The sequence below is a fragment of the Euwallacea fornicatus genome, chromosome 2, assembly GCF_040115645.1.
Source record: "Euwallacea fornicatus isolate EFF26 chromosome 2, ASM4011564v1, whole genome shotgun sequence".
Taxonomy (NCBI): Eukaryota; Metazoa; Arthropoda; class Insecta; order Coleoptera; family Curculionidae; genus Euwallacea; species Euwallacea fornicatus.
The window spans coordinates 2,126,277-2,141,622 of record NC_089542.1 but is presented as its reverse complement, the minus strand read 5'-3'; the positions used below and the strand labels follow the sequence as shown (position 1 = coordinate 2,141,622).

Below are 15,346 nucleotides of genomic sequence, written 5' to 3'. Positions count from 1 at the left end.
GTTGATTGATCCGGCATGTGCCACACGCGATGTTGTACTTCGTCTGTTAGTGTGAGGGAAGGAAAGACTAAAAATATCTAATTAGTTATTCAAAAAAATCATTTCTACTGTTACTGGTGGAAGACACGTCAGGATTTGTGAAATTTCCATATAGGGAGTAATTCAAGTCATTCCAGCGGAAAATTGGATTGAATAAGTGATTTAAATATCGGTTCGATCTACATCCATTATTAATCAAAGCGCATTTATTTAACAATAAATTTGTCGAAAACGAATTGAACCTGCACGGCCTGCATTTGACTACTCCGGTGTAAATTGTCAGACAATTAAACTACACGATTTTTGTTTAATTAAATCCCCTGTGGGATAAATTTGACAGTCTGTTTCACCTATCTACGAGATAAATCTGCAGATTGACCCGATTTAATAATATAGAAAAAAAAATTGCATTAAACTTCATTCACTTTGCTCTTTCTCTCTCTTCCTGGTAAATATTTCTGATTTTCTCCATGTTAAGCAAATTAAATTCAGCCGAGCTTTCAAGAGAGACATTTACATATCTACTGGATTTGTCGGAATTTGAATGCCCTCTCTCATTATTTTTATTACGAGAGATGATTCTATTGACTTGCACTAGCGATCGAAGAAACTTAGCTCAAGAAATACTTGCCACTTGCAAAGAAAAGGGAAACTGCTAGAAAGAGCCTATAAATTGCGCCTAATGGAGCGACAAACTCAGTTACCGTCCTAATTACTCGGACTAGCCCTCGATAACGAGATTAAATGTTCCATCTTATCAGGCCTTAAACCCCGCTTAAGGGCCGATTAAACCTTAAGTTACAATGTAACCATGTCATTGTGTCTTGTACAAGGGGTTATTCTTCCACCTGGTTTACCCCTCGATCTCGGTTACCAATAATTGATCCCTCTATTTGTCTCTATTATGCTCTAAATCTGATTATTATTCCTGGCATTTTGGGCTTTGATTACGCCAGCAAGAGATGTGCTCCAGTTACATTACAGAATTAGATTGTCTGTTTGAATTAGCCTGTAGATTTACCAGATCTAAGTCCAACTTCTACAATCGGGTTAGTATACCCATTAAAATCTTAACATCACAGATCACTCCCCTGTACAAGTTCCTCTCAGCATTTAGTTTCATTACGTGCTTACTTTAGGCCGTAGCTCCTCAACATAATTGTAGCTTCTGATAACTGTTAATTTTTCTCAGTAACTGTTACCACGATAACCGTTGCTATGCTTCCCGGAGAAGATTTTATGCGACCTAAAAATCTTGACGAACATTTATTATTCGCTTGCCTGCCTCTCAGTTCTATACTTATATAGTTTTGGTAACGGTTATCTCATCAGGTTAACTGATGTTAACGCCTCGTCTTAAAAGAAATAGATAAGGACACATTAACACTATTAATACTGTAGATACTTTTGTGTTACTCTTATTTTTAACTAGTAGTTACAGACGGCGAATTACTTGTTGACTGTGAACGTGTTAATGGAATGGCATCAAGCTTGGCACAGTCAATAATCAATCATATTTGAACAGTTCGTTCAGTATGTGGTAAACATGAAAAGTTGGTTAACTGTTAGCATACTCGTATTAATCCGTGCCGCAACACTTCAGCACAAAATTCTGAACGATTTATTCATTTTGTAACTGTTAATGGAATCGTTATTGTCCGAAATGATTGAAGGTAAAATGGCAAAAAACTTGGGAATCTTAAGCAGACCTAAACCCAAATTTAGCGCCTCCCGTTATTTTGCTATTGCTGTTACAGATAACTGTTAAATCTCCACTAAAATGTGGAAATTCCCAGTGTTAAGGAAATCAAACGAAAATGAAAAATGAAATATCAAAGACTTTTCGGCTTGCAGCTTTCTTAAACGGCGGTACTTTCCATGTTAGCTCAACCCCCTGAAGCTGTCCATAGCCTAACTGGAATTCAAGCTTGGTAATTTGAGGGAATTCCAACTGCTCAAGTTATCGCAGAATTTAAGTTTCGACAGCAACTGTGTTAATGCGACGTTAAGAACTTTTGACTCGCAATACGCTTTGCCTCTTGACATGTTAACTTTTGATGAAAAATGGATACTGATAGTAGTTAACATCATGTCTTTAGATTAATTTATAGTTAGTCCAATCAAGTTGCCTTTAGCCGGAAATCGATGTAACCGCATACGTAAAATCACCAGCGGCTCTATCTGAAGAGTTTTTGCTGCTAAGATAAAAATATTTAGCAGATAGTACAATTAGGTTGTCTCGAGAAGAAAATCCAAAATATTAAATTGTGAACGCAGCGGAGATATTCTGACAATTTCCCTTAGAAAGCTACGTGGAGGATTCTCGACCAATCTAGAAAACGTGCTGGTATTTAAACTATGATTATCGCGGGATAATAATATTTTTATACAGCGATTTGCACTGAAAAAATAATATTAAAAAATGTATCAAAATGGTTTTTCCTACAGCTTCACTCAAACATGGACTAAAGCGAATTTGTCCGAAAAGAAGTTATCCGCAGTGGCGTTTTCAATTTGTAGACTCACTCCCGTATCTAATTCAGCCGGATTTTCATAATGTTCGAATTTATTCGAGTAAAACTTTCCGGAAAAGAACGCTCCATTAAAAATCGCCTGGATTTTTCAGCTGAATTATAACGTTCGATCTTCATAGCTCCGGCTTTATACGAGATCATCGCGAAGCCAGAGTTAAGCTCCGATGTATACTCATAAGTATTGCCGGAGAATTTATGTGTCTTTACTGACAAATACTTCCATTAACAATGAAATCTATGGACAAAAGCTTTTAATTACAGTCCCAAGAAACCTGAAAAGAAGGCAGGCTCAAGTTTGCATAACGAACAAACCAATTACGTCCATTCCATGCCCAAATTCCAGGTATTTAATGAACGGTTTTATTAAAGCTCCCCGCATCCCGCCCAATTTGAGGGAGAGTATAATTAACTGGAGCTTCTTTTGTTCCAGATGATGAGAGCGGCGAAAAGTCGGTATCAGTGCTGCTGGCAGGCGAGGAGTCCGAGCTGACATTCATCGATTTCACCACAATGGATTTATCGGTAAGTCGTTGTATTAGTTGAAATTGAATGTTTCTAATGGTTCTCAGGGAAAAAGTTAGTTGGAGACGACATGTCTCTAGCCGGGTCTATAGTTGAAAATAAGAAAGTTGTCAGACTTGACAGAACGGTGACGCGTGCGTCAAAATTGACATCACAATCCAGTTCCGGCAAAAAAGTTCGTCGGAAATGACAGGTTACTCGACGGGTCTATCTTTGAAATTAAGGAAGTCGTGACTTCATAGATCTGTGACAGGTACGTCAAAACCGATAACAGAAACGTCTTTCTGAGAATCGATCGGTTGAATCAGAGGGCCTATCCGACGTGCCCACTTAAGGTGAGGCAGTAATTAGTTTTGACAAGAAAGTGACAATACGTCAAAAGTGACATTAGAATAACGTTTTCGACGAAAAAGCTAATTTGAAATGACACGTGACTTGGCACGCATATCCTTGAAAATAAGAGTGCTATAGATTTTGACAAGATTGATATGTCAAAATTGACAGCATGACTAGCTTCAAAAGTACGAAATTTGTAGGTGTCGACAAGGCAGCAATATGTGTGTTGTTGATTCTTTCTTGAAAAAAGTTATTTGCAAACACCTTACTCCGCGTATCTATCTTCGAAAAAAACCAAAGTAAAACCCACCCAGAACAGCTCAATCAGCCGACGGCCGTAAAGTTGTCAATTTACACAAATTCCTAGTCCTCGTACGTCTCATTTCTCGCGGTAAATTGAGGCAAAGCACAACATGACAACAGTGCGAAAGTCATTGTTTTCGTCCGGCGACGCACTATTTAGGGCAGACAGGGAATAAAGATGTCGGACACTTATAAATAGAGAACAGCTAGACTACGTGACTCAGAAAAATTGCGGCGTTTTATCAGCAAATTGCCATTGTAGCGGCAATGAAGACGGAGGACGCATATTATTTCGTGTTTCTCCATCTGGTGCTCTCTCCGTCTTTCTGCACTCTCTCCACGATTTAGCACGGTATGTTGATAAGTTCAGGTGGTTGTGGACAATACGAAAATTATGTGGCAACAATGTTTCAATGGTGATAAGTCAGTTTTTTTGTAGCTTAATAAATGGCAACACTGTCCGAAAATTAAAGGTGACGGTTTATAGTGACAGGCAGCCGTCCCGGGGCAAAACTTAATTAGAGAATAATTTATAACTTTAATTCAAAATCTTTTACTAAAAAAATTCAATCATTTTCAACAAAACTAAATACCCTTTTTGCGGTGACAACACTGCTTTTAAAATTGACAGCTGTCAGTTTCTGGTGACGCAGCACCGTCTTGAAACAACAGCCAATCGCGTTGTTGCCACTGTTCCTCAAGAAAAGTAATGACGACTTATTTTCTTGAAGCTCGAACACCACAAATTACAAACGAATTGAATTTACAATTTCAAGTCTTCTCCCTCGATACACTGACCTCAAGAAGTCATGCGGGTCCACTCACCTGCATGTTTAAAACATCATCGTTCAAACTATCAGATACGCGATTAGGACTTTGTTGGAGGGTCTCCCACACCCCTTTTCCGACCCAGAAACGTCTCTCTTCGCGGCGTTAACTAAGATAAATTCCCGCTTCCAACACGGGTAGAGGCGAAGTGGGCTGACACTAATCGCTGTCTTGTTTCCCTTAATAAAAGCGAATTTTTGATGCAAGGAAATATTCTCTTGCAGCCGGACTCATTAATTAGGAAATACAGTGATCCGCACGCCTATGCGGTCGTCTATAGCTGCGCAGACCGATCCAGTTTCGACTGCGCGGAGAAGATTTTGCAGAATCTGTGGACGCTGGATACTATTGGAACTAGGGCTGTTATTTTGGTGTCGAATAAAGCAGATTTGGTGCGATCACGTGTCGTCACCACAGAAGGTAAGGTTTGGTAAATATGAGTGCAACAATTGAAAAATTCAAAGCTCTAGGTGATACGGCGCTATCGAAAAGTTAGAGCCAGCAACGTTGTAGCTAGTGTAATGAAAGCTAATTAATGAAAGTTATCAATGAATTTTTCTTGGTTTCAGGACGTAAATTTTCGCTCATACCGCGTTCGTAGGACAGTTTAATAACCGAATCGAATTATCCTTAATATTCTGCAGCTGCAGCCTCGTCGTCTCGGTAATGTGTAGACCATGAGGATGATTTATTCGAGCACTCTTAACGCCCGGAACACCTGCCGCGAATTTTTGTTGCATTTCCACTACTCCATTTTCTCTTTTTCCAACAAAATCTTTTTTAACAGACCTGTAAGTGTCAGTGTAGTAATTCGATTTGACGACCTTGTAAGATCCCATTGATACGTACTTTAACGATAATGCCATCTTCCAAGAGACGAAACTGTCGTCTGTAAACGACGCTTGTATTGCGATAGCTGTCGCTATCACAATTGACAGCCCTTTTTTATTGTTCTTCTATTTCTCCACTGTCACGAAGCGTCCAAGAGAACGAATCGAACATTTGATGATTTGTTTCTTCTCTCGTGGCAACATTGCTTAACCTTGACGTTTGTTTTTACTGGACAAGTGGCAATATTGACATTGACATCGCGTTGTTTTGCACACTACAGCTGGCAGCTACGTCGCCAGGATGGCTAATTTAGACACTCATTGTTTTGCTCGTTCGTCTCTGATTCTAGATTGTTTATTGCACGTAAACCGTGAATAAAGTACGAGGAATCTTGACAATGTCGTGACAAGGAAAAATAAGGCCTGCACGTCTGTAATTTCCTCAATGAACCGTGAAATAATGCGCGGTAAGCGGCTGTTAATCATAATCAAGCCTGCACGAAACTGTTACAGGCTGACACGTGTCTCGGCTTCCATCCACATCGTCCTCTTTAGTATAGTACTTTTTTGCCATAATGCATCCACCTTAATTCCTCTCATTGAAAGTACTATTACTCTTCTAGCCCTGCGGCGACAGGATTAGCTGTCGCAGAGCGTCTCCCACAATTGTCACAAAACCCGAAACAATAGAACGTCACCGACAGGTATTATTCGATTACAACGCCCTCTCCCGTCAGCATTTCACTCCATTCTACAGACGATGACGATAATGCGGTGAAATGTATATCATAACTTATTGTATTATGGAGAATATACCTTATTAAGCCCGGAATTCAGTGATTCGTAGTCCGGGAAAGTTCTCCTCAAGCATAACCTTTTGAGCAAACTGCCACCTAAATGGCCTTCAGTTCTCGTATTTTTCACCCAGTTCTTATTTTATGAAAACACAAAATAGCGTGTATTTCGCAATTCTAAAGTCTTCCAGAAAAATCCAGCGCATTCTAAGTTATTCTCGATATATTTAGCAAAACTTTAAGCGTATTCTCGACGCCGATGTATCAGGCGTATTCTCGTAGCTTCCGGAAGTTCTGGGTAGTCGTCAGCCTTCAGATAATTCTTGTTTTTTGATAACACAAAATGGCGTTTCCTGGGGGGTTGTTAGAACAATATTTTTGCACCATCTTAAACGGTCTGAAACAATAAGCAATAAAACGAAGTGGAATGTAAGAGATTCACGCTCGACATGAACACTTTTATGACGACAAAAGACGGGAATTTTTCCCGTTCTGCAATCGCTGAATCGAACGTGTCGAATTGAATTTTAAGCAGTTTTGCATTTATCGCTCAGAAACAGGTGCAATTTGTCAGCTTACAATCGGATTTCTGCTGTTGGAAATTATTTATTCTTTTTCTCTACGTGTATTATAGTCTAATGCCTTTCTTATTGTGTATAAAGAGTAAAATTTATAGCTCGATAAGAAACCGAGCAGTGGCGTGGTACAGTCACAAAACAGGAAAATTTCGCAATTTATAAAAATTCCATTACCAAAATAAACTTTTCGCACCGATGAATTTCCGGTTGAGTAATCCCTCAGGAATTGTAAACATACAGTAAAATTCGCAGTTGCATAAGTAAATAAGCAGTGGCGTGGTGCAGTCGTATTTGAGGCCGCTACCACTCAGAGTCGGAAAATATACAGAAGTGGAGCACTTTGAAAACTGTTATCACCGAAATAGGTCTTCCGCACCAATGAAATGCGGGCTGACTAATATATATAAAAATACTTACATTTGAAACCCAGAGTGACGGAAAGAATCTCGACTTGACTAAACATGAACCTGCTTACACTAGCTTTTTTTCAAAGAATACTCCTTGCGCCGATACATATTCGCCCATTCTTACTGACTCCTACGTCCGCAATTTACGCAGAAATATGAGAATGTTCAAAACTGCAGCTAAGTGCTTAACAACATTATGGGTTGAACGAGCAGAAAGTTACGACTCCCTCTGATAAGTTTCGTGCAGTTTTCGATTTTTTGAAGTCTCCCAGGACCCGACTCTCTAGCTGCCGTCTAAAAAAATCTACGGAGCCTAACACCAGCGCAACAGTCCCAAAACCAAAACTTCATGATAATCTGGGGAGTTGTGATTGGTTGAAAGATGGCAAAATAAGCCCCGCCTTCTCAGTATCTCTACAAAGACACGCGGTGCGTTCCGTCAACTGTCAGTGTGGACCTCGACTACGTCGAGGTTTCAACATTTTATTTGGATCTCTATAAATATTTAGAGAAATCCTTTAATGATGAATGTGGAAAATTCCTTATTTCACAGTTTGACCTACTTTCCGGCAACAACAAACAGCAAATAAAACAGTTCCGCTTTGATGAAAACTTCATCTTGACTGGGCTTAAAGAACAATAATTATTCCATAGCCCTACGCGTTCCGGACTTAAAGCGCGCCGGGAAAATAAATCGCTATGGCAAACTAAAGTAATTAAACCGTGGTGAAAGAAAATTTCCTTTGTTGCGCGTACATCAAGGCGAGTAATTTCTTCAGCGACGGGTAGCAACACGGTGTTCACCGAGATCGTCAGAAACAGACTTGCCGAAATAATTATTAGCTTTGAACTCTAAATTTTGCACCGCCCCTGCTTCAGACGACGAAGACACACAACACATGCTCGCCGCCACTGTATCCGTCCTCATTTAGGACAGGACTACGCGCTCGGACATTTCAAAGCGACGCGGCTTTTGTCCTCGATGCGAAAGCTCCTCGCTGGCCTCGATTCCCGCTTTTGTACGGGATTCAATCGAAAGGACGTTGCCCTTAATGAAAATCCAGGTTTGTGTTGTCACTGTAAAAGAACGGAGGGGGAATTGTTTCCAAGAATTTTCCTAATAGAAACTTTTAGCTTCAAGTGCGCTGAAATGGAAGAAGGTGGAAGTTTCGAGAATGCCCTAAAAATCGCCGCTTATTCTGTGCGATTCAAGTAGCGCCATAGAACGAGTTTCATTTTTCTGGAAGTTTCGAAAATGAGCTAGAAACAATTGATTCTACGCCATTCGAGAACGAACACAATTACATCCCAGAGTTATGAGGGCAAAATTTTGTACCGTTTTTACTACTGTTTGCTTCAAAACATCACAGAAGTTTGAACGTCCCCACTTACACCAACAGCAGTACTGTGACCACTTAATTTTCTAGTTTATTGGAGTCATCAATTCAATATCTTTTTACAGAGGGCAAATCAATGGCAACCGCGTACGACTGCAAGTACATAGAGACCTCTGTTGGCATCAATCACAACGTTGACGAGCTGCTAGTAGGAATCTTGACGCAAATCCGGCTGAAGCTGGAGAATCCCGAGAGATCGCGCGACTTGTTCCGCAAGCGCAGCTCATCAAAGAAAAACCTGCGCAATAGGTCTCCTGTGTCTGGCTCAGTGACCCCCATTACAGGGAGCGCCCAGAACTCACCGAAAAAGTACAGAGGTACGGAACATTCTAGAACATTCCAGACGCGTTCTTAATTCATTTTTTTAGGAAGTAGAACGTCTGCAAGTCTGAAAGTAAAGAGTCTTCTAGGGAAAGTGTGGGCGAGGGACAGCAAATCAAAATCATGCGAAAATTTGCATGTTCTCTAATTTAGTTGTTAGTCCGTTTAGGTTCTGAGTTCCTTATCGTTTTACTAGTATAACCCCGTTTTGTTTGTTATAAAAAGACAATCAATTCTTTATGTTTGTCTCGTTAGGTGAAAACCAAGGTACAAATTGTAACGTTAAGGGAGTACCGGCATTTATATTTTTAGAGTTTTGTATGTAGGGGACTAGTGGGAACCGAGAGGACGCTGTTTCAAACCTGAGGTATCAAAAAATTACGCTTAACCCTCACCAGTGTTTATATCAGAGTACAGGGTGATCGTTCCGAATATTTTTAATCCTAGATTAGTTGTAATTATACAGACACATGTGGCATAGGGCTGTCGATTTGCTTATTTATAAAATGTACATATTTTTTTTCAAGTTTGTTTTTAGTAAAATATTCTTATTACGTAATGAGTTTGTGACCAAAACTAATAGTGAATATCAAATACTAATAGTTAGTCCCTTTATTTTAGGGCAAACGATGCTAGAACTGTACGGTTATAAAGGATTAATATATACGATATCAAAGCCTCTCCCTAAATGGAAGATTTCAAGTGTAGCACCCACACCTGGGGTAGATGGAGCTGTAATAATTACACCAAAGATTACTCTGCCTGCTCTAAACCCTTCCTGGTATCAAATTCTTAACCCATCGAAAGTAAAGTTGACGTGTAGGCAACGCCAACAAATATCGAGGTCTGCAACTTTCCTATTATCAAATGTTTGCCAAAATTCTAACTATCGTCAAGTCTATTTCAATAAATTTTAAAATCTTGCTTTCACTTCTGTTGAACCCTTGATTCGACACGGTCTTGACTTTATTGGTGTTTAACACACTTTCAAAAAATTTCTTTCTAAATGGTTTTACTTGCTCGTTTAAAATTACCAATTTCAAAGACTATCTCTAAATAGGGGCTTTCCAAAATATGACATGACTTGCTCGCCGGATTCGCTCGACATAGGCTCGACAACGACTTTGAACGCGCCCCCGATCAGGCCTAAATAGGGATATTCAAACCACGAGAAAAGTTTTAAGAAAACCGCAAAAGAAATTTCATTTGAATACAATTTATGTTCTAGAACTGTCTTTCAAAGGATCCTAATAACCTCAATAATAAGCCCAACTGGACTTAAGTAAACCAAATTGACTTAAAATCGTTTTGTAAGCACTTCAAGTGAATGTGACCTGAGATTTTGAACTAACCTGAATACGGACTCTTAAGCATCGGAAATGTTTTGGAACAAACAGAGCGGCAAAATTAGAATTCGGCGCTTCTCTTTCTGTATTTCGTGTATGTAGACAACGTCATCAATCAAAAAAATTCCGAAACCTTCGTGCTGTACGTCAAAAACGTCGACTAAGAGAAAATTGAATATATATCCAATTTCATCAATCAAATCATTTATCAAATCTGTGGTTTTGATGAGTAATTTTTCTACTGTTTTGAAGCGTCTATCTAGCATCGTCAGCCACTTTGTTCCGGACAACTATTCACGAACATATTCTTCGCAATATTCGTGTTAAATGTTAGATTTTAAGCGTGTTATTAATCAATTTGGGTCCATGTCTTATCGTTAGAATCTAGTTTTAGGGTTTTATTATTACTACGAGTATTAAGGGCTATCGGCGCGGCTCCGTCCAGTGCCGATAGGAGCGAGGTATAGCTTTAAATTTGGAGATGCGCACGCGCGGCGGAGGAGCACCACCCTGCGCGTGCCCAAAGTAGCTTTAACATTAAACAGTATTATTAATTGGTGCCGTGAGAAAAAGTGGCAAACTAGACTGAAACCCAGAAACCCATTTATGGAGATTGCGAGCGAGACGAGATCTACTTAGTGAAGAGGCACGCGACACACGCGCACCTTAAAAGGTCAATGCCGCTTTTTCTGACCGAGTGGAAAGTTAATTAATTCAATTCGTTAAGGCTTTGTACATTACCGGCAGCTATTGGAACAAAATAAGTTGTCCACACGTTTACGTGAAGAATCAAATTATTTGCACGCGGGTGTTTCTTGGAGGGCAAACGTCCTCTAAGATTATCCCGACAAGGAACTCGTTGACCAATTTTCGTGCCTTTGTTAGGCCTGGTTAGGTATTTGTTATGGTAGAAAAATAAAAGTGCCCCGTTTTGTTTATACGGCTGCGCAGCGGCGCTTTCGAGCATGAGGGTAGAATCGATTTTCAGATCCCTCCCTAATTACCTCCGCAGAATGTTGACAAAGATTCTAACCTGATAAGGAGAAGAAGAATCAGCTGGCCAAGGGCTTCCAGTGGGGTTGAAGCAACTAGAGCAATATGTAAAGGGTTGATACCATTTCAAAAAAATTTGCAAACCCCATCTCGACGTTCACCATAAAAATTGATCGAACGATCCTCACAATCGCACTTATCTCGTCGAACCTCATTTCTGAAAGTGTTGATTCTGAAGGTCATTCCTATCATAAGCGCTTTGAAATGATGCCCTATATGGCTACATGAACACGTGACGTAGCCACATGTCAAAAATGTCAAAAATTTGTCAAAAAACACATTTATTTTAACTGATACTTCATTCTCGGACGTGACGTCTGCGCGTCGAAAACACCACCATGAATACGCTTAATTTCTGTGAACATAATTAAGTGCTATTTACAGGATATGAATTTAGTCGTTGTAAAAGTCGTTTTTACCGGACTGCACATGCGCACCAATCCGACACATATTTATGAGACTTTAAATGCACAAAAGATAAATTGAGAATGTTCAAGACTTGAGACCTTAAAATGCATAAATTAGGTCACTGCCATCAGTTATTTAACTACTCAATTTTGATTTAATCGAAATTGTTAAATTTGTTAACTAAAGCGACCTTAATATAATTTATAGAAATGTTAGAATTTAATAAACTATTAAACGCATTTAAATAGGGAATGCTCAAAATTGAAACATGCCTTCAGGGTGTTGATTTAAACTGATTTAAAGCTTCGTTTAACACCAAATTGAATTGAGAAATCCTCTGTCCTGGATATTAATTTTAACTGAACTAAATTTTGATTTGTGTGTCGAAAATTCATAATGTTCATTTATGTTCTGATTTATCCAGTACATGTCTAGAATCACGATTTGAATACGTTCCGTCCGCTTAAGGTGGATTGTAATTTTTTTTCACTTTTGTTTGGGAAAGCCTCACTCACGATCAGAGATTATTGGAGCGGTGGAATCGCACATTGTTCTCAGTTAAAATTGAGAATAATTGAGAGAAATAAAGTGCTTTAAAAGATTTTAACACCAACGCAGAGCTGGACGCGATGATTGTGGAATAACGCGATTAAAAAATGGGAAAATTACAATAATCAATCTAGATTAAATAAAGTCCTCGCGGAGACGTTAGAGGAACAAATTTCTAACACTCTTCAGAATATGAAAAATCGATTCATGGATGCGGAAAGATACAAACTAATACCGCACAACACTAGAACGCCCCTTTGCCGTGGCGTTCCTAAGGTCCGCAAAATTGATATACCCTTAGGGCCTACAGATGGCCGAAACGCACACACATCCACAGACTTTTCCTAAATTTTTATAGACTTTTATGTTGAAAATTCTGGCCACTTTCTTACACCACTTAAAAGATATGCATTAAGACCCAAATTACACGTTGATAGGTTTCCGGTTTGTCCAGGAACCGTTCGTTTGGCAAAACCATTTCGATTACCAAAAGTAAATTTGAAAATAACCGTAATTCGGAAGGCGCACTAAACTAAACAAAAATATCAATGGTCTGAGACCGACTTGTTTCCAACACCAAAATGGTTGTCGCGGACAGAACTCTGGGGCGGCGATGGGACCTTCATGGTCTTCCGCACTCGGCAATTTTTTCACGGCGATCTTTGAATCCAATTATGATTACTTGTAATTGTAATTTTGAGCTCTCGTTTGATGGAGATATGTTGATGATTTTTTTTTAATGTACGAGCCCGATAACAATCATTTGGATGACTCTCGCAGCGGTCGAAATTGGGAACAATCTCCCATAAGAATTACGACTGAGAAAGAACAGAATAGAAAACTTCCTTTCTTAGATGTTTAAATGGAGAAAAAATCCCAAAGATTCGACACAATTCTTCACCGGAAACCGATTCGCACCCACCGTTACTTGAATTATACCATCCAATTGTGGTAAAAAAATTGGAAAGCAAAATGTCTAAATGAGCAGGCAAAATGGATGTGAAACGAAGGGAATTTCACTGTCGAAACACAGGAACAAGCTTGTGCGTGAGACGTTTTCCCAAACAAAATAAAAAACCGATTTTTACACCTAATTTGTCCAAAGTAGCAGCCATCGGCACTATAATTTACACTTTGATTTGGTGGCATGTTTAATGAAGATTTAATTCAATGTTGGAATTGGTTTAAACTAAATTGGTGATTGAAATTGATATAATTTTCTGAGCGCAGTAATAGTTAAACTCAGAAAGTGTAACTGACGACCAATCTGCATGTAATCGGGTTTCACCTTCATCACTTAGGCCCAGTAACGATTGTGCAACATCTGAGAACTCTGATTTAATCCAATTTAACGTTACATGCGTCCAAGTTTTAATCCTCGATTTAGGGCGCTCGTTTAAACTGATTTAACGTCTGATTTATCCAAAACGCAAGCGTCCGCGACGCTGGTTGAAACTGATTTAAGATTTGATTTAATGGCATGCTTAACTGGGATTTAATCCTCGGTTGGTGTTAACTAGCCCAAGTTTTAACGTTGAAAAATCACTGTATATTTTCAAAAAATGGAAGTTCGGATATTCGGGTATAAACCGTAGTCTAGAGGCGCGTTAAACCGTTGTATTTTTGTTTATAAACAAGATCGCTGTGTCCAATTAAAACAGACACGAAGTCGTATGATAGCAATAACAAAAATTCGCAAAGAGCAAAAATTTGAAACTGTAACAATTCCCGGTGTATTTGGAGCGTAACCGTAATTTTAATGATTACTACTCAAGTAGGGATTTAACTATAATTACTTAGTCGTACTTATACATACATTGTATAGCATAAACACACCATTATTACATGTTTCGAGGGAAATAACTTATAATTCACCAATTACCTCAATCGTAACATGCACAGTTTGGAATTTTGAAATTTGTAAATTTATATTAATGTTTAAGTAGAGGTTATATTATTACTATCCATGGAATAATAATATTTATATATTTGCTGTGAAATGAGAGCAGTTTCATTCAGAGCCTGCCCCCCTTAAGAAACTGGCAGTTCTAGTAACCCTACTGGCAAACTCCAGGGGCGTAGCGAAACGACGCAAATTGCCGCAGCACATATCGCAATTTAAAATCCAACTCGGGCGAAATAGTTCGTAGAACTGCAGCCGTGAAGCCTCCGAACGTTCCGACGCTGCAACAAAATTTATGAAAAATCGTTACGACACGACTGGATAAATTAATAGAAATTTACTGACAAAGGTACGCGCGCCACTGAACTTTTACGTGGATTTCATAACGTCAGTAGATCGGCCCGTAGCTAAATTTGATGGTCGGCTTGCAGCTGTTCAGTTATCCCTAACCACAGCGCGACAACCGGACCGATCTCGATGGAGGCTGCGTTAGAAACATTCAATATTCACTCGGTTGCCGTGGATACCTCAGGGGGGGGCTTTGAACAGCTGGACGGATCTGCTGGTGGCACGTTGCAGGTGAACATCGTCCCGTCGAATGTTTCAGGAAAACCAACTGGACCGAGCGGGGTCACGTGACACGAATTTGGAGACGAACCGTGGATATGGTGGAAAATGATTTCTAGCGAAACCGCTCAAGGGATTTAGTAAATAAACGCTCGGCTGTTGCCATGCCGCTTTCTTTGACTCAAAGACACCTAATGGGGACTTGTAGTGGTTTTTTAACTGCACACGACATTTTAGTGTCCAATTAAGCGAATCCTAATCAATTACCGCAATTTCTCAGCCACTTGACAGCGATATTTAATCGTCAGTAATTTTAAAGAATGCGACTTTGTGCGTGTCGGCGCACTTACCCCCTTTGCGTTAATTACCCGCTGATAATTCTATAATCAATCAATTAATCAGTCAACAAAAGTGGGTTTTAAAAATGACCTTTCTGAATGATAAGTAGCAACGCAACGCGCCTTTAAGCAATTTTTTTGCCGTTCGCGCAGTGGAAAGGAAGCCGGCGCACTTAGCGCTGATTATTAATTTGAATTATCGAGAAGTTAATGCATATTCAATTGCAATGGACGCAATTGGGTTTTAATGATCTCCGCGACGGACAGATTTAGATCCGCGCGACCGTTTTTAA

The 15,346-nt window shown here is 39.4% G+C and overlaps 1 protein-coding gene across 5 annotated transcripts in view; it reads left to right on the top strand.

Annotated features, from left to right (window-relative positions):
• LOC136348855 (uncharacterized) overlaps nucleotides 1-14,245 on the top strand; it is a 62,092-nt gene extending 47,847 nt beyond the window's left edge. For 4 of the 5 annotated variants that reach the window (XM_066300034.1, XM_066300042.1, XM_066300027.1 and 1 more), the window contains 4 exons: nucleotides 3,004-3,095; nucleotides 4,787-4,982; nucleotides 8,634-8,885; nucleotides 8,937-14,245. In XM_066300034.1, the coding sequence (XP_066156131.1) occupies nucleotides 3,004-3,095; nucleotides 4,787-4,982; nucleotides 8,634-8,885; nucleotides 8,937-9,037 (641 nt within the window). In that variant the 3' untranslated portion in view covers nucleotides 9,038-14,245. Of the gene's footprint in view, nucleotides 1-3,003; nucleotides 3,096-4,786; nucleotides 4,983-5,131; nucleotides 6,384-8,633; nucleotides 8,886-8,936 lie in introns of those variants that run through there. The other variant, XM_066300058.1, reaches the window with a different exon arrangement.
• Nucleotides 14,246-15,346: the final 1,101 nt, after the last annotated feature.